General features: G+C 46.2%; 2 protein-coding genes across 4 annotated transcripts in view; one reads left to right on the forward strand and one right to left on the reverse strand.

Moving 5' to 3' along the window:
• The window catches only part of HMGXB4 (HMG-box containing 4), a 30,524-nt gene that overhangs the window by 9,746 nt on the left and 1,757 nt on the right, over positions 1-19,021 (reverse strand). The window contains exons 2-7 of one of the 3 annotated variants that reach the window (XM_086712388.1): positions 16,118-16,216; positions 15,321-15,469; positions 15,028-15,106; positions 13,302-14,257; positions 1,485-1,566; positions 430-494 (exon numbers count right to left, since the gene is read on the reverse strand). In XM_086712388.1, the coding sequence (XP_086568514.1) occupies positions 430-494; positions 1,485-1,566; positions 13,302-14,257; positions 15,028-15,106; positions 15,321-15,469; positions 16,118-16,148 (1,362 nt within the window). In that variant the 5' untranslated portion in view covers positions 16,149-16,216. Of the gene's footprint in view, positions 1-429; positions 495-1,484; positions 1,567-13,301; positions 14,258-14,806; positions 14,922-15,027; positions 15,107-15,320; positions 15,470-16,117; positions 16,217-19,021 lie in introns of those variants that run through there. The other 2 variants (XM_086712390.1, XM_025926950.2) reach the window with 2 other exon arrangements.
• Positions 18,459-19,021, forward strand: part of LOC147578917 (uncharacterized) — a 125,429-nt gene continuing 124,866 nt past the window's right edge. Inside the window, exon 1 of the mRNA XM_086715099.1 lies at positions 18,459-18,463. Within this exon, the coding sequence (XP_086571225.1) occupies positions 18,459-18,463 (5 nt within the window). The remainder of the gene's footprint in view (positions 18,464-19,021) is intronic.

Below are 19,021 nucleotides of genomic sequence, written 5' to 3' on the forward strand. Positions count from 1 at the left end.
GGGCTCGAACTCACAGACCGCGAGATCATGACCTGAGCCGAAGTTGGCCGCCCAACCGACTGAGCCACCCAGGCGCCCCTATTTTATTTTTTTTAATGTTTGTTATTTATTTTTGAGACAGAGAGAGACAGAGCATGGGCAGGGGAGGGGCAGAGAGGGAGACACAGAATCTGAAACAGGCTCCAAGCCCTGAGCTGTCAGCACAGAGCCCGATGCGGGGCTCGAACCCACAAACCGTGAAATCATGACCTGAGCCAAAGTCAGACGTTTAACTGACTGAGCCACCCAGGCGCCCCTGCCAAACCATTTTCTATTGATCTATAATTTGTTTTCACCATTTTCACTGTTGGCTTGATGGCCTACAGAAGAATTACATATTCTGCAAGGCACAAAGCAATGAAAACTGCGTTCGTAAGAAAGCGTACTTACCAGTTTGTCTTTTTCTGGCAACTGCTTCCACACCTCAGCCAGTTTTTTACTAAGTTCCCCGAAGTCTGGCATGAAAGGGTAAAAAAACGCGACACAGTAAAGGTCGGACTATAAATCAAACAGAAGATTGATAAGAGCAAAAACTAGAAGGATTTCCCAGCTCAGATTTAAATAGCACAAGGTTCTTGCAGAAAACCACACTACAACCCCAACACTTGTCTTGATTCTTTTCTCTGGGGAAGGAAGGGGCTACCGGGTGGTCATGAGATAGGCTCAAATTCTCACACACCTATGCTCCAGAGATTTATCCCTTCAGCCTCTTTCGGGGGTCTTTCAATTTGACCTCATTATACAGAGCTTATCAACTTAGGTTAAAGAAGATGTGTTGTGTAGAATTTGATAGAAAACATTAGATTTTTACCAAGTTTTGAGAGCGGAGAACCAAAGAGGAATTTCCCTCGAGCAGCCCAGAAGCAACCCTTGAGAAGTGTAACACTGCCCTTCCATCGGCACAGCAAGGTCATGCTTTATAAAGCGCTCCTATCTGCTACGGTGCTTCACGTGGGCCTCACAACCACCTCGATGAGAAGGTTGTGAAGCCACTGTACCCATCAGGCAAATGAGATCTGTGGAGGTTACGTGACTTGTCAAGGTCTGTGGCAGAGTGTTTCTCTCACCTCCCTAACTTGTGACACAGAGACAGACAGAAGCAATGCTGTAACTCACACCCAGGGGCCAGAGGGAAAGGTCAGCCGGGGAATCACGGCAGCGAACAACTGCAGGTTTATGTGCAGGGCTCCCTAACATTTAATCTTATTCAGTGTCCCGTTTTCTCATTTTAAGGGATATAAACAGAAAGCTTATCTCTTTTAGGGACGGGTGGACTAAGACAGAACCTAAAGTGACTTCAGAACCGGGAAAGAGGGGGGAAAAACATGAGCTTTGTGGTATTTTAGTACCATAGGAAGAAGCTGCCTGCTGACTGGCTGAATTCACTGCACTGTTTCTGAGATAAAGACGGACAGAACAAAGCTGAGGATGAGAAATGTCCTTACCTATACCTGGATGGTCAGCCACGATGGTTACACGATACTCTTTACAGAACACCTGGTAGGCAGACATGTTCTTCTTTTTTGGCTGGTGCCACGTGGAAACAGAACAGGGGAAGACTTCATTAGAACACAGGTTGAGCAACCCTGAAGCCATGGTTACAAAACAGAAAAGAGACCTATACTTTTTCATCTAGGGAACAGTTCGGAACCACTAACCAGCTTCCTAAACAGGATAACTTTTAATTATATTTCATTTTGAATGATACTTAGTATTTAATACATATCAGCTTTACTTTTATTTTAAAAGATTTTAGTTTTTAGTAATCTTTATACCCAAAGTGGGGCTGGAACTCACGACTCCGAGATCGAGTCACGTGCTCTACTGACTGAGCTAGCCAGGCCCCCCCAGTTTTACTTTAGAAGGTAAAAACCACGTGCTAAATCATTTCTGGATCTTTCAGGTTGTTGCAGCTACTTGATAATTACTTGTAAAGCCCTTCATTCACCTATATACAATCCCACGTTATATGTTTGAGAACTCCGTGCTAAGAAAATCTTTGCCTCCCCTGGAGTGTCTATTTTTCTCATCTTTGAAAAGAAGAATCACATTATTTCCCTTTACTTTGGGACCAGAAAGCCAAGAGCCAAATCTGTTTGTTTTGTTCCTCTGGTTTTGATTTCTAGTGTTATAATTTCCCCGATCCTGCTTTTCCTGTTAGTTGTAGTTTATCGTTATTTTATTATTCACATTCTTGTGGTCCAATGTGGGAAGCAGGTAAACAACTGAAAACAATTCTTTGGTAGTCAATGTAAGATGAACCTCTCTCACTTCAACAAATTGCTTTGTGTTACTTGGAGCATGTTTATTCTTTACTGCATTGTGATACCTCCACAAGCAGGGAGGAAGGAGTGACAGGATTTAGCAAGATAATGTGACAAAATAACCAGAGCCTGGGCTTTGGAGGCTAACTGATGTAGTTCAGAATCCTGACCACACTATTTGTTAGCAACACAAACTTCATTTCCCTGAGCTATAGTTTCCCTGTGAGTAAAACTTGGATAATACCATTTGAACTCAAAGGCGGGAATTAATCAAACAGTATGTGGCACTTCAGTAGGTACGCAGTAACGTTATGACAGCATCACTTCTGTGGCAGGCAGAATTCCAAGACGGCTCCCAAGATTTCTGCCCCCTGGTGCGCATGCCCCGTATAGTGCCATCCCTGTGAGCGTGAGTAGGACTGGTGAATGTGACGGGCTATCATTCCCGTGACTGTTACGTTGTATGGCAAAAGGGACTTTGCACACTAGTTTAGGTCCCGTTGAATCTTAATCAAAAGGGAGACCATCCTGACTCAGCCTGACTTATCACGGTCAGTCAGGTGAGCCCTTGAAAGGGATGAGACACAACATCAGACACTCTCCTACTGACCTTGAACTTTAGGAAAAGAGGTTGCCATGAGTTCTACAACTATAAAGAATGGAATACTGCCGACAACATGAACAAACTGCCAACAACCTGAAGAGGAAGGAGCCCTCGCTCGCCTCAGGGAAGGACCCAGTTCTGGCTCAAACCCTGATTCAGTGTTGGGAGAGACTGAGAGCCCAGCTGAGCCCTATCTGGACTTCCAAGGTACAGAACAGGGAGATAACAGTGGATGTCGTTGCACACTGCTAAATCTGCGGTAATTTGTTATGCTCCTATGGAAAACTACTATAAGTTCTTTTCTATTCCCTCTGTATCTTTCAAAATAGAAGTTGTAGCATCCAAAAGGCCAATACAAGCTTTTTTTAAAAATAGGGAATTTTGGAGAAGGATGATAAAGTGAAATCATCTGGCCTAAATCAGGTAAAGAAAATAGCAGCAAGGCCTTTACTTTAACAGTTTCATTTAAATAGTGAAGGTCCTATTTTTAGTATTCTACTGGTGAAGCCAGTCCTGTTTAGAGACGCGACATAAGTGAGTTCTGGGTGCTGCGTTTGGTTAGTAATTTAGGAGCAGCTTCATATCCCCAAATGTTCCAAGGTTTTTAACTAACGCTCCCTTCTTTCAAATCCCCCTTTATTGGGCCCCAGATACAATGGAGGGGCACTACAAAGACAGGAGTTCATGTAAGTTCTATATTTGGCCATTTATGAGAGAGAGAGAGAGAGAGAGAGATTTTGACTGATTAGTTGGGGTGATTCTATGCTACGAACCTATTCCTTGGAGCGAGTGTGACAAAGAACATACACCTGCTTGTCCTGGAGAACTCCTGTATGTCTCTTTCAGTGTGCACAACTCACTACCCAAGTGTGATTCTGACACGTGTAGCTAACGTAATTGACAAAATAATAATTATGGCTTCTGAGCCTACGCCAATGACTTCACCTGGTGCCGAGAAGAACCCAGCTGCACTGGGCTGACGTTCTGTTGGACCCGCAGTCTGTCAGCTTTTGGTTGTGAAGCCAGCCTTCCTGAGGGGTTTTCAGGGAACCTGAACTACTTACAATTCCCACCTTAGGTGCTGACCTTAGAACCTAACCACTGTGCAAAATGCAACTCCTGTCTGTAGACCTAAAGTTCGGAATTCAAACTTAACAGTTAAACTTTTTCCAGGGCACAAAGATTTTTCTAAATGTAGTTTAGTAGTTAGAAATATACAAATAATGGATGATCTCTATGCACACAAAATATTTCCATGTGACTCCAGATACAAGGCCAGTAATTCCACTCTAGACTTCCTAATGCAAGAAAACATACACTATTGCAAGTGGATCTCAGTGGTTACATCGGGAACTATGTTGACTCCCCCTAATACAATGTTAGTATTTCAAAAACTTGGATACTTTATTATTCCTAGCAGATGACTGCCAACATATCCACTAAGTGTGACTCACAATGTTGTAATTTTGCAGCCATAACCTTCTTTTAAGTGTTTGATGACATGCATCGCTGTATCAAGACCTTTCAAAGAGTAACTTTTTTTTCCTTTTAGAAAGAGAGAGTGCGAGTGGGGGAGGGGGCAAAGGGAGAGAGAGAATCTCAAGCAGGCTCCACGCTCAGTACCGAGCCCAATGCAGGGCTCAACCTCATGACCCTGGGATCTTGACCTAAGCCAAAATCAAGAGTCAGACACTTAACCGACAGATCCATCCAGGAATCCCTCAAAGAGTAAACTTCTTTTTTTTTTTTTTTTTAAATTTTTTTCAACGTTTATTTATTTTTGGGACAGAGAAAGACAGAGCATGAACAGGGGAGGGTCAGAGAGAGAGGGAGACACAGAATCGGAAACAGGCTCCAGGCTCTGAGCCATCAGCCCAGAGACTGACGCGGGGCTCGAACTCACGGACCGCGAGATCGTGACCTGGCTGAAGTCGGACGCTTAACCGACTGCGCCACCCAGGCACCCCTCAAAGAGTAAACTTCTTAATGCTTTTTATAAAGTAGTCATGTTTAACTCCTTTGGGAAATAGAACTCTTTGACAATCTGATGAAAATCCCTCTTCAAGCCCACCCAAAACTCTGGTTTAAGAACTTCTAAAGGCTAAAACACTTGGGGATTAAGGCAAAACATAACTTGTGAATCTTAAAAATAAAACTTGGCTTTCTTCTGCTGATGACAAGAACACAAGTGCTTCATTAATACTAATACCGTATAGGAGGTGCTGTAGGACAGCGTTACCTCTAGAAACTCACTTAAACCTTGCAACAACCCTGTGAGGTAAATTCCATTATTACTGCCATTTTATTTAAAATTTTTTTTAACTTTTAAAAGTAATCTCTCTACCTAACATGGGGGTCCAACTCATGACCCCAAGATGAGAGTTGCATGCTCTTCTGACTGAGCCAGCTGGGTGCCCCATTCCTGCCATTAAAAAAAATTTTTTTAATGTTTATTTATTTTTGAGAGAGAGAGAGAGAGAGAGAGAGCGAGAGAGCGAGCGGGCAGGTCAGGGGAAGAGACAGAGGGAGACCCAGAATCCGAAGCAGGCTCCAGGCTCCGAGCTGTCAGCACAGAGCCCGATGCGGGGCTTGAACTCACGAACCGTGAGATCACGGACCTGAGCCGAAGTCGGACGCTCAACTGACTGAAGTAGCTGGGCGCCCCATTCCTGCCATTTTAAAGATGAGGAAACTGAGATGCAGGGTCAGACATGCAGGAGTGGCGGGGCGAGCGTCCAAACGCAGCCGGTCTGGCTTTGGAGCCCGCGCCTGTAACCACGATACCACCTGATGTTCTCCTGAACTAATTTGACCGAGATCCCTAAATCTGATCTGGCTAAAGGAGAGGGTGCCAGAGAAGTAAGGTTTCACAGCAAAGCTTCTACCTGAACCGTTCTGAATGGAAATCTTCCTAAAACGCACTCTGCACTTGCACCATCTCTCACGGCGCACCACTGGGTGGAAGGCAGACATCCTCTCTGTGTAACGGAAGGAGCATGGGCCCCACAATCACAAAGATCGTGGGTTCAGAGTCCCGCTCTGCCCCTGAACAGGACTGTGCCCTGGGCAGGTTACTTCACTCCCTTGAGCTTGCTTCTGGGAGACGGAGAGGAGAACGTCTACGCCTCACCGGGTTCTTGTGGAGACTCACCGAAATACCACCGACAAACGCCTAGTGCAGCGCTCGGGACGCATTTGAAACCACAGCTAGACTCTTGCGGTCGTGGCTTACGATCGCTCCCCCAGCTCCACCGCCCCGTCCTCGGAGGCAGGTGCAGCAATGCTTCCTCCTTCCACACGGTTACTCCCGATCTTCTGCTGCCTCCACCTCATCACACACGCGCACACACGCGTGCGCACTTCTGTGCTTCTCTGAACATCCTCTGCCTCCTGGCATCTCAGTCCCTTCACACGCATCTTTCACTCCTTGTCTGAAAGCCCACTCCTCACTTCCACCTGATAATTCCTAGCTGGCCCTGAGATCTGGTTCAGATGATACGTGCCGCTGGAGGGAACCTTCTCTGGCACCCCAGGCTTCCCCCCGTGCTCCCTCGGCACTCGGCACGTGCCTGTGGGGGGGCTCGACGCACTGAATACTTTCCGACCCCTCTTCCTACACCCAAAGCTCGGAGTTGGCAGGACGCTGGCACTGCACTTACTCATCTTTAATCCATAGCACCTGGCGCGTGCCCGGCACAACTTACATAGTGCAGAATACGTACAAGATGGATAACAAAGTCTCAGGACTGTGTGCCAAAGGGGAGGAGTGTGAATCCCCTCCACCCCCTCATCTGATTTTCAGGGCACCCCCACACATGAGGTGGGCCAAGTATGTTCGCTTTTCTGCAAAGAACGGAACAGGGTCAGGGAGGTCCGGCGACGCCTCTCTGGCTAGCGTTCCTTCCCCCGCCCAGGAAGCGCTCCAGTGAGCTGTAGGGTGCTGGCTTTTGCTCCTTGGAAACGCTGTTTTCTTTCTAGACCTTAACTGTTGCCCAGACAGGTGGGATAACTGCAGAGTCTGCTTCCTATCAGGTGGGTGTTATATTATGAAGCAAAGCCAAAGAAAACCATAAAAGCATCGTCTCCTTGCTTCGTCGAGGTCATGTGAAATGACCGGTTGAGAAGAAAAGCTTAAGAAAGATGTTTTCAAGCTTACTTTCTGCTTTTGAAGAACTTAGGACAGAAGCAACGGTAAGTGCAACCGCAGCTGTTTCCGGAGCCGGGCCTGTGCGGAGCGTGTTACATGTATACACAACTGCGTTTTACAAGCGAGCAGGGAGGAAGCATCGCCAGAGAACACAGCTGGTTAAGCAGCAGACTAGAACAAGGACCCAGGACGGCCGCGTGTGAGCCCAAGCTGTCTGCGCTTCATCACATTCGACTTACAAACAAGGTCTGTACATCTCAGTGGGACGAATCTCAGACACTAGTTGAGACGCTAGCCGCCGCATCGGTTTCCTTTACCCCAGAACCTACCGTTGGCTGCGATGAAGGCACATGGCACCGGACAACCATCTCTTGAGGCTTCAGAAGGGCACGTGGTAAGAGTTGAGAAAGTACAGGCCTGGGGTTAAGGAGACCTATGCTAAAATCCTCGTCTTGTCTTCTCGGCTTCTCCTATCAGTCAAGACAGTCCGAGAGGTCAGATGCTGAAGAGACACTGGCGCACGGCAGGCACTCAGTAGAGGGCAGCGGCTGACTTTTACCATATCGATGCTGTTCCTCAGCTTCGGTGTCAGCAGCGAGAGGACACACGCAATGCCACGAGTCTAGCCACGGCTCAGACTTCAGTGTGCTACTCCATCAGCAACAACGCCTGAGTGAGCCAGACACAAGGCCACCTGGCTGGCCTCGGCTTGCTTACAGGAAGTATGAACATTCTGGAAACATACAGATAACCGAAGGCGTGCCTCTGGAGCGGTAACATCACAGATATTATTCTGAATGGCAGCGAATGGGCTTTTAGTGATTTAGCAAAACCCAAAGTAAGGTGTCTTTGAAACGTTACCGGCATAAACAAGAGCTTCCCCTCCACGGGATGATCCCAGGGGGAAATCATCAAGACGTTACCAGATGACTTCGCTACCCCTTCTCAGAAAGCGGGATTCAACAATGAGCCAACGCACAAGCACGCAAACACGACAACAAAAAGCCACTCCCCAAACACAGCTCAACACTGAGAGTGTGACCTTCCACCAGAGACAGAGTTCAATCCCCTGGTCTGTATCAAGACTACCCGGTGAGAGTGCCACCCCTGCTGCCCTCGCTTCTCACTCCTGCATGGACTCCCACTCTCCCTGCCGCACTTGAACTCCTCCTCCCTCTAGTGGGAGTCCAGTCTACTCCCCAACGGTCTGCTCTTCACTTCTGCCACGCTGACCCCTCTCTGGTTTCTCCTCCCACACAGCGGCCCCCTCTGCCTTCTCCAGAGCCCCGTTGTGCGCACCGTACCAGATTCTGCTCTGGGCTCTCTGCTCAGGGACCTCATTTCTTGTGCAGGAGCGCCCCACCCTCACCCGAGCCCCACCTGCTCTGCTGAGCCCCAGCTCTTGCGTTTCTATCGCTCTCTGGAACTTCTCCGGAGAGGACATTGAAAACAGCTCCTATTGAACGCTCACTAATGTGCAGAGCCACAGTTCCCAGACTTAGCTGGGTGCCCACATGGCTTTTCACATGGTACTTGCTTTTTATCACAGCCATCACAGAAGACCAGCTTCGAAAAGACGGGGCATTATTGAAAGGAATGTCGTGTGAGAAGACGTAGCAACCATGAATTACCTTGAGCTAGTAGTTCCCAAGGTGTTTGACAGATGTCCCACACTGCTGTTTCTTTTGAAGTAAATGTAATAAATGTAAAATATCCAGGGGCACCTGGCTGGCTTAGTCAGCAGAGGATGTGACTCTTGATCTGGGGGTTGTAAGTTCAAGCCCCATATTGGGTGTAGAGGTTACTTAAAACTCTTAAAAAAAAACAAAAAAACAACCCAATGGTGCCCCTGTGGGTTGGCTGCCTTTTACATGTATTATTATTACCTCATTTAACCCTTAACGACCCTATCAGGTAGGTCTGTCATCATTCACACCTTCTTTTTAAAAAAAAAAAAAAAATTTTTTTTTTAATGTTTTTATTAATTTATTTTTGAGACAGAGAGAGACAGAGCATGAGCAAGGGAGGGACAGAGAGAGAGAGGGAGACACAGAATCTGAAGCAGGCTCCAGGCTCTGAGCTGTCAGCACAGAGCCTGATGTGGGGCTCGAACTCACGGAGTGTGAGATCATGACCTGAGCTGAAGTCGGACGCTCAACCGACTGAGCCACCCAGGCGCCCCACCATCCACACTTTGTACGCGGAGAAGTTATGTCACTTGCCCAATAGCACACAGCTTGTAAGTGGCAGAGCCAGGCTTTGAACCCAAGTGGTGTGGCTCCCCAGCCCACACTCTTAGCCTTGAATCGCTTCACGCTTATATCTTAAAAAAATCTAAACCTGACTTATCTTCTCCCAAAACAGCCATCCTTCTTGCTTCTCTACTTTTGTGCCAGTGCTGGTCATAGCATCCAAGCAGAAAGTGCACAGAGGCTTTCCGTGTTTCTACCACTGGGAGAGCCAACCTCTGCTCGCTGTAGTCTGGGGGGGACACTATTCCTGAAGCTTTCCTTTTGATCTCTAGGTGGACTTTTAGTTCTTTTCTATACTGAAATAAAACCCGGGAAAGGAATTTTTTTTTTTTTTAAACCCCACGAGAAATTTTTATGCAGAGGTCAGGTTTAAAACAACATGGTACGTGTTCCATAAGTATTTGCTGGATAAATAAATGATTACATTCAGAGTATGACTACTTCAGGTTTGGATAGTCATGATCAAATACTGATTCCTAATATAATTTTTGCTGTAACTACCGTTCATTTTTTACTAGCAACTGCTAGCCCTGTGGGGGAATTATAAAGAAGTGCTACACTTGAAGAGATTATAATTTTATTTTCCAAGGCACCCAGGTTCAAAATCTTAAGGGACATCTTTACCCTCATTTATGTTTCCGCCTTCTCAGATCCAAGCCCTGCTGCCAGACCTTATCGGTTTTCCCTTCAGAGAGTCTCTTCTGAATCTCTACCAGGCTTTTCCAGTACCCCAAACCTTGGACTATAATAACCTCCTGCATGGTCTGTCACAATCTCTCCTTGGTCTCACCCACCTGCCGCCACGCTATCATTTTCTTCTTACACGATCATGTGGAGCATATCTAAGTCCTGCTCATAAGCCCGAAGTGCCCGTTGCCAAGTCCTTAACTAATTCAAGATTCTTACAATTTGCTCCTGACCCACCTTTTCAGTACTAGGTCTGCACCCATTTCATTCACTTTACATGCATCACAAAATGCCTACCAAGGGCATTGAGGAGATGAAGGGGACGGTAAGGTGACCACAACAGCCCCTAAGGAGCTACGGCACCCTCAAGGAGCTTACCGTCTTTAACAGGGGAAATGGAATACATGCATAGAAAACCCGAATGTTAGGGAAAGTTAAGTGCAGTGACTTCCCACAGCCAGCTGGCAGGGGAAGTCACAATTGTGGCCGGAGGGGCAGCATGTCTTGGAGAAAGCGGCACTTGATTAGGTCTTGAAGGGAAGGCAGAGCTTCAGTATAGGAAGGAGAATACGGAAGAAGATCACTACAAAAAATGAGCAGAGGAGTAGAGGGAAGAATGTAGGGGCCAAGAATGGTTTCCCCACAGTGCATGTAAAGCCGACTAAGGGGGACAGCTGAGAAGGAAGGCTGAAGGCTAAATCACAGACAATTATGATGCTTGGCCTCGGGTCTGGACCTTGATTATCTACTCATTCGACAAGCATCTATGGACTAAATACAGCGGGCCAGACTGCGGGTTCAGTGCTAGGGATGAAGTGGAGAGCGTGACAGACAGGACCCTGGTCCTCTCGGAGCTTAGGGTCGAACGTGAAGGCGGGAAGGATCCACTGAAGATGCTGAACCAGAGGACTGTTGGCATCAAAGTGGTACTTAAGAACATTCTGGCATCAGGGTGTAGTAATTGCATGGGAGAAGAAACAGAAAGGAGGCCATTTACTGCATTACGTACAGGGAGGGATGAGGTCCAGGATGGAACAGTGGTAACGGAGGACAGAAAGGCACGGGGATGATTAAGGAGGAAGGATATCGGGCACAGTCCTTGAGTGGAGCTACAGGAGAGGGGAAGCAGGGAGGCGGAGATGCAAAAATCACCCTAAGACTGGGAAGCAACCAGAACAGTGGGTGGCTCTGGGGCGGGGACCGACAGGCAAGGGGTACGCGAAAGCTGTTTGGGACGATGGCAATGTCTGTCTTGACAGGTGCGGTCACACAGGCGTACGCATTTGTCAAAACTCACCCAGTGGTAGACTGACCCCATGCACATCTGCACGTAAGTCTACCATGAAAAAAAAAAAAGTCCTGAAAACAAATACTGAACTTAAGTTAATGACACGCAGGCTGAAGCGTTCAGCGATGCGATGTGAGAGATCTATAATTTACTTCAAAATACTTTGTAAAAGATGGATGGACAGATGTCTCATGAGGGAGACAGCAAGATAATAACTACAGAATCTCACTGGGTGGCATATTGTGCTCACTGTACCATTTCAAAGCTTTTGGTTTGGAAAATTTCGTAATAAAGCGTCAAGAGAAATGACGCAGCATATAGTTTTGAGTCTGGGCTGACTGGAAGGGCCCAGAACACAGAAGCAGATGGAGGAGGAGATGCAGGTCTGGGCGACAGGATGATGAGCTTAGTCAGTGACACGTGGGTCTGAGGGACCCAAGGCATCCAGGTGGCAATATTTATCAGGCAGTTAGAAACACAGGACTAGAGTTCGGTGGTTTTGCTGTGCTACTTCCTAAACGTCTTTCTGCCACCTTGGATGCCTTTGTACTGAAATCCTTTTTCTTCCGTAAGCTCTGACCACCCTGACCTCCTACGTTCAGCACTGTACGATTAGTTTATGGCACTGTCATACATCACTAGCGAATGGAAATTCTCAGGATAAAGGGCATCTTACACAGAATACATACGATTTCACGAAGCCATTTGCAAATAAATGAATAAAACCTGACCCAGTGGCTGACTATGCAGCTCTTGACGCGCACACTGATTCGTGGCTCGGAAGGTACACTTTTGGTTTTCACTTCTGAGATATACACGCTTCAAAGCCACTCTTTGCAGTGGGAAACATGACCCGTACCCGTCACAGGCTGAACCGAAGCTCCCATTAACAAATTCTTAAATACTTGACTTTCTCCTTCTTAGCAGCTTCTCTTTCAGACTTTATCTGACATTTCATCTTGCAGAACTCTAAACAAAGGAAGCCAATGGTTGTCCTTGGGTGGCGAAACTAACCTTTCTGAGCTTCTTCTTTCTACGATTCTTGATTTCTAAATTTCTGCAATAGCAATTACTTTGATAACAGGGGGGAAAGGTTTATTTTTCAAAGAAAACCTGTAATGACATAGTCACCAGCCCCTACTGTACAACTGCTAGGAAGTTTTTCAAGTTGCGGGAAAGAAGTTAAACCAAGCTGGCTGATTTCTCATTCCTATCTCCTCAGCAATCTGTGGGCTCCCTGAGGTCGGGAGCTAGGTCCCGCTCAGCTCTGCTCCTCTTAACATGAACCACAGCACTGGGCCTGGTAGACAGCAGGCGCTCACATGGTGAAAGAACACACATTTGACACCAGAAAGTGGAAAGCACAGTTAGTGGAAAGCCATTCCCTTATTCTGTTAACCTGGTCATTATTCTTCTCATTTTGAAAATGTTTCTCAAAGTAAGCTCACAGAATACCTCTGGTACCTTGAGTCTCTCTCAACTGCCCCAGGCAGCCAGTGCTGCTGAGTAAAAGAAAGTGGGTTTGGCTCCTTCCGTGAATTCCAATTTCAAGGGTGTCCCTAACCCTATGCCTGGCACAATGGGAGAACAGCTCCGTTAAGAAAACCCATGAATCTGGGGCACCTGGATGGCTCAGTTGGTTAAGCATCTGACTTCCGCTCAGGTCACGATCTCACCGTTTGTGAGTTCAAGCCCCACATCAGGCTCTGTGATGACAGCTCAGAGCCTGAAGCCTGCTTCAGATTCTGTGCATCCCTCTCTCTCTCTCTGCCCAACTAGTGCTCTGTCTCTGTCTCTCAAAAATAAATGAACATTAAAAAAAATTAAAGAAACAAAACCCATGAATAATCAAGACTGCTCTTATTTTCGCATCAGCCACACTTGGCCACTGGTAATATTTTACATTTCATGCCATCCCACCGGACGGGGCCACACTCCCCACGGCTCACCTCAGCTGCCGAATTCCAAGTCCACTTACTACCATTGTCACTTACCCACCGCACTTTAAAGAATGGTTTACCTTTTCTCCTCTCTCTCTCTCTCTGTCTTTCTCCTCTTTTTTCTTCTTTTTCTCACCATGCCCGTCTGTGTGGAGGCTGGGCAGTGGGGGGGGAGGGGCAGCCGCCCCAGCGTGCGGGGCGCTGGGAGGAGGGCCGGGAGCCACTGGGGCCTCTCCCGTTGCTGTGGCCGAAAGTCCTGAACTTCTCTTGGACTTGGAGTGTCGCTTCTCTTTATGCTTCTCCTTGTCCTTCTTCTTTTTGCTCTTCTTTGACTTCTTCTTCTTCTTGACTTCCCGGTAGGAATCATCTATCACTAGCTCCCCAGCCTCTAGCTCCCCACCAGAGGACGAGTCTGATTCTACCAGAATAGGTTCAAGTCCTGAAAGATCAAGGTTAGCGCTGTGGGAGTCTGGGAATTGGGAGGCATCCGACCCACCGCCTTCGGGGCCAGGAGAGGAATGTGGGTCCGAGGCAGACTTGTGCTTCTTCCGGGCTGTTCTCAGAAAGCTCTGTAACTCGTGTCCTAGGAGTAAAGCACCTTGCTCATCCCGAGCTGATTTCTTAGAGGATTTTTTCACCGTCGCTTGTTGAGAGGGGTACTGAAAAGACTCCTCATCAACCGAGCTGCTTCCCTTCTCCTTTGGCGAGAGAATGAGCTTCATCTTTAAGCCATCGGGCTCCCGAAGAGTCAGTGTCTCTGTGTTCACATAGAGCGGTTTCATTTTTTTTGATTTGTGGGAACCGCCATCCTCCAGGGACAGCTCCCCACCGCTTCCACTTACTTTCTTCCTGTGGTGTTCCTTTTTACTCTCTGAATGACTTGAAGAACTGGAGGATTTCTCCCCTGTCTTTTTGGAGGGCTTGGAGCCTGTTGCCAGCGGGGAAGTGATAGCTTTCAACAGATCCATGGCTGTATCGGCAGACTGCGGGCTGGACTTCTTCTTTTTCTTCTGTGACGATTCCAAAGACGAAATATCTAGAAATAATCAAGAGAAGTCATGTCCACACGACAAACCAACTTCCAACAAGTTTCCTCTCTCACCCAAAACACTCAACTAACACGAGCAAGAGGCTAAGAGAAATGATTTGAGGGGGGACCCTTCAACTGATTCCTGATGACGCCCGTGTGCTTCTTGGCTTGGTAGATTCTGCCTGACCCCGGACACAGTTCTCGCCACTAAAGTCGTTTCTCTTCACTGAGACTTCACGAGCAACCAGAGAGAGCGGACCCAGAAGAATGGACTAAGCTGTGGGATTATGAGTAGTCACAATTTGGGTTGCACTGCAGACAGAGTGTCATCTGTTTCTGTGTTCAGGACAAGCCCGTTCTAGTAAAGGGTTAGTCTCATCAGCTATGCGCGTAAGAGAGCTAAGAGAGGCTGGTCTTGTGAGTGGATATGCACTGCACTGAGAAGTAACCCACAGGTGCAGGCCCGAGGGCCTGGGACTACATATGGCAAAAGGGATGCTAGGTAACAATGGGCAGAAGAGAAGTGGATGATTGGGGGGAGAAGGAACCTGGTACCTGGTGTATCACAAATGAAGACTGTTCTTCTATGCTGAATCCTCCAAAATACCAGCCCTCCACCTCTCTCCTCCTTCACACTGGTTTATCGGCACTCAGAACAAGAACCACTGTCCTGTTAAATAGGCCACTGAGTCAGCAACATCTGGATCCCTCTCCCCTACCCCGACTCCAAGAACCAGTGATGTGTTCATCCCACCTGCTGCCCCTTCCCTCCTCACCTCCATGGTAGTAATCATCGGAGGAGTGCTTCCTCTTCTTCTTGTGCGTGTCCGTCCCCAAGAAATAAAGTTCGCTATCCTGGAATTGAAGAGGAAGAAGAATTGACCAACGAGTAAGACGGGGCCCGATTTTGTTCTTTGATTTCTGACTTTGGAAAACAAAGTAAAATACGGGAAGTACTACGAATGGGTGCCAACAATGTTTATTTTAAGATAAACTTCTTTCTTCAAGTATGAGGAAATAGGATGTGAGACAGTTAAAAGCTTTCCTAATTCAAATGTGTAGAATTTACCTTTAACTTCTTCTTGGAAGAATTTCTGACCTGAGCAGCGATTTCTTCCTCTTCCCTTAAAAAGTCTTTGTAAGAACGTTTCTTTTCTCGTTGGCTTCGGCCAGCAGCTAGTCCTGTGTCCTCAGAGCTGTGATCACCATCAAAGCAATCTAAGAGCCGGGTTCATTTGGGAAAGGAAATGAGAAAGATTAAGTAAGTGGCAACCAAGTCACCACATATGTAAGGCAACAGGCCCTCCATTTCCAAGTTAAAATGTTTCAAGAAGCCCACTGGAATACGGGGCTAGGATCCAAGGGGACAAGTGTATTTCTTGATGACCTGGCTGCAAATACAAGAACCAAACCTGAAGAAACAATGCTTCCACGCTATGCAAAGCCCAATGTGCATCCTCAGACATGGTTTCTTAGTGGTGATTTGGCAGGTGGACACAGACTTGCAGAGGTAAGGCTGAAAAGAATAAGGATTCATGCGCTGTGCTGCTCTGTGGGAGTCCAAAACGTGACTCCTATCCCCAGACTCCTGCACATGGAGCTGGCAAGGACCACGAGTGCTGCAGGGGATCACCCCAATAGACTAGAGACTTCTATCTCAGACTCTCATGTTGGAACCCTGTCCTGGTTTTCGCATCCATGGGCCCAGTTGGGGGATGTTGTGGAGGCTGAGTGTCATTAATACTGCTCTGGGCCAGCACTTGGGAGTCCAGGCTGTGATGGCCAGTCCTGGTCTCTATGTCCACAGGCTGCAAGGATTGAAGAGGAAACCCCCTTTGGAATGCTTCTCAGATTAAGGGGTCATACCTTCTTTCTTCACGGAGTCATCATAAGCCATGGTGGTCCTGCAGGGCCTTTGTGAATGTGTCACTGTGTCCAGGCTCCTTCCCGTCTACAGGACCAGGTCTGAGAAACAAAGAAGGAAAACCCTCCTGTAATGCGAAATCACTGTGGAGAAGCAACCTTCCAGATGGAAATGCGTAGTGATCCAAGGGCAGACTGGAAGGGCAGCAAGAAATAAAGGAGTGTCTCGTCACCTCCTCATTCTGCTTGTAAATGTATCGGGGTTGAGACTGCAGGAAGTGTACTGGGCTTAATTTGATTTGACTTATGAGTTAGAGTTGTGGTTTGGTGAAGTATATAAAATACCTCCCACAGAATAAAAAATACCTCAAAATTAATGAGAATTTCTGAAATGCCAACAGGACTGACAACACCGAGATGGTAAATACTGACATTAAGTCAGAGGGACAGGTTCAGTCACAGTTATGAAATGCACAGATAAAGCAGGATGCAGAGGAAGACAGATTACAGCAAACATTCCAGACCATAAAGTCCTACCATGCGGATTAGCAACAGGCTAAAATCTATCGTGTTGCAGTTTAAACAGAAATCATAACTTTACAGTGTAATTTTTTGGTCTGCATTTTGTTGGGCTATATGAATTTGCTCAAAACTGCAGAGGTATAAAAATAAGTATACTTCTTATACTGGTTGGCCACATGACAGCTTTCAAGGCTATCAAGCCTCTGTTAAAGGCTAGGTGGAAATAAGGAAGAATTCATTTGTCCACTGGCGGTGAAGGTTTTGTGATTAAGATTTTTACTGATTTGAAAGTTACTGTAACGTAAATGTTCTAAGTATTATCCTGAAGACGTTAAACTTTTTCTGGCATTCACGTTTATACGTCTACTATGACTTTGACAATGACAAGCTGTAGACTGCACTCTAGGATAAAGTTCTTCAAATACTTTAAGGACAGGTAATGTCGCAAGTCCTGCAGGAAGTCTTTGCAGGAAACTTAAAAATGACAGACTAAGTATATCAAAAAGTGTTCTCATCCAGTTAGTGAAATGCTTACAAGGTGATTGGATTGGCTGTTTACTTAAATTTCATTTTATTTTCATTACTATAAGGGGATTGAGAAATGCTGACGGGCTCTCTGGTGAGACACTGCCAATCCCTTAGGCGGGCATGGGCAATGCTGAAGTGTGTAACTTTCGTGACAGAGAATCTGATTAACAAGGGGAACTTTCCTAAGTTACATCGAAGATAAACGAGAAGACTTAATTGCACAAGTCAGATAAAATACAGTGCGTAGACAAGCCTAAGTTGAGCGTACAAAGAGAAAAAGCATTACCAAGAATGATTTACAAGGAACATTCAGAAAAGTAACACAAAAAAGTACTTCTCCACTTCCCTGAGGAGAATGAAGAATGGAGTTGGTCAAGGTCAAGAGAATCTAGAGTGAAGTAAAGAAACCAAATCAGCTGGATTATTTGAGTGATAAACTGGAGAACTGCTTGCTCTGAGGGCTTGTCATAGGAAATTAAGGGGCTATAAGGTCAGATCTCATGTAGAAATATGAGGCAACTTGCACCACTGTAGCTAGATTTCCATGTTCCAGTATTCAACTTTCTCAGGTAGAAATTACCGCCCTCCCACCTGTTGGGATGAGCACTGGGTGTTGTACGGAAACCAATTCGACAATAGATTTCATTAAAAAAAAAAAAAAAAAGAAAAAAAGAAATTACTGCCCTCCCCTCTCCACACAAGTGGTGCAGACTGCAAGCGGTAAGGCAAGGGGGAACGTCCGAGGGAATTACGTCCATTCATTTGAAAACAGTATACCCTCTCACTGGCACTAAAATATACTGAATTTATCAGAAAAAAAGATAAAGGTCCCGTTAGTTTCCACAGGCTGGTAATGCCAAGAAATACAGCAACTTGAGACCTGGAGTTTTAAATGTTTTTCATGCCAAATGAATTTTGGCTAAGAATGTTTGAGAAATAATAAGGAAAAAAATCTTAAACATTCGGGATCATAAATATGGCCATCAATTTGTTGTCAAGGCACTTCTGCAGGCCCTGAGACGTACGGGCAGGCCTTCTTTTTAGTAACATCAAAACTAACATAAACCAGAGTGGAACGGTCTAACAGTCAAAATGGGAGTAAGTACCTCTGAAGACAGTATGAGAGAGAACACCACGATGTGACTTCAGAGCTGTGAAAAAAGTGTTCGTGGTCTCTTAACTGACTGCTTTGGAAAACAACCAGTGGATTTAAAAAGTTGTGAAAGGGAACAGAAAATTAGGAGCTGATCCTCAGAGGCACGGGCAAATACAGAAAACCCATGCTGGTATTGGCATGACGTACTGCAATTAGGCCTGCTCCTGTTTAAACTTTCAGAGAAACGCTGAAGAGCATTTTATACATTACAGAATTAAATAACCCGTAGAGAGAGAGAAAAAAAAATGAATGGGACCTGAAGGCAAGGCTGATTCACTAAAGAACTGGAATAGCCAAGAGCTTAAAAAACTTAAAACACAGTGAACTCTGTTGCTCACAGCTTGGGCAGATTGATGGACCTTGCGTTTCGAGATTCTTTAAAATCAAGGTATTATTGCAGCTCAGGGGTTAGTTTGGGTTGCTGACTCACAAAGGAAAGATGAAACCAGATAAAGAAGTCTCAGGCAATAGTGTGGAAGAAAGGCAGAGTTAGGACAACATTTATATAGGATCAGATGACCCCTCGATATTCCTTCCAGGTAATCATTATCCACGATAAATTCAGAGTTCAGGGTTAAGCAGAAGATTGTGGGACTAACGGAAGTGAAAAATATTATTAGCCTTGATTTCCACGTTAGAAGACAGAGGCCATAATTAACATGAAATGTTGGCACAACGAAAACAGGTGTTAAAACCCATTC

The sequence above is a fragment of the Puma concolor genome, chromosome B4 (assembly GCF_028749965.1).
Source record: "Puma concolor isolate L17-30 chromosome B4, mPumCon1.1.hap2, whole genome shotgun sequence".
Taxonomy (NCBI): Eukaryota; Metazoa; Chordata; class Mammalia; order Carnivora; family Felidae; genus Puma; species Puma concolor.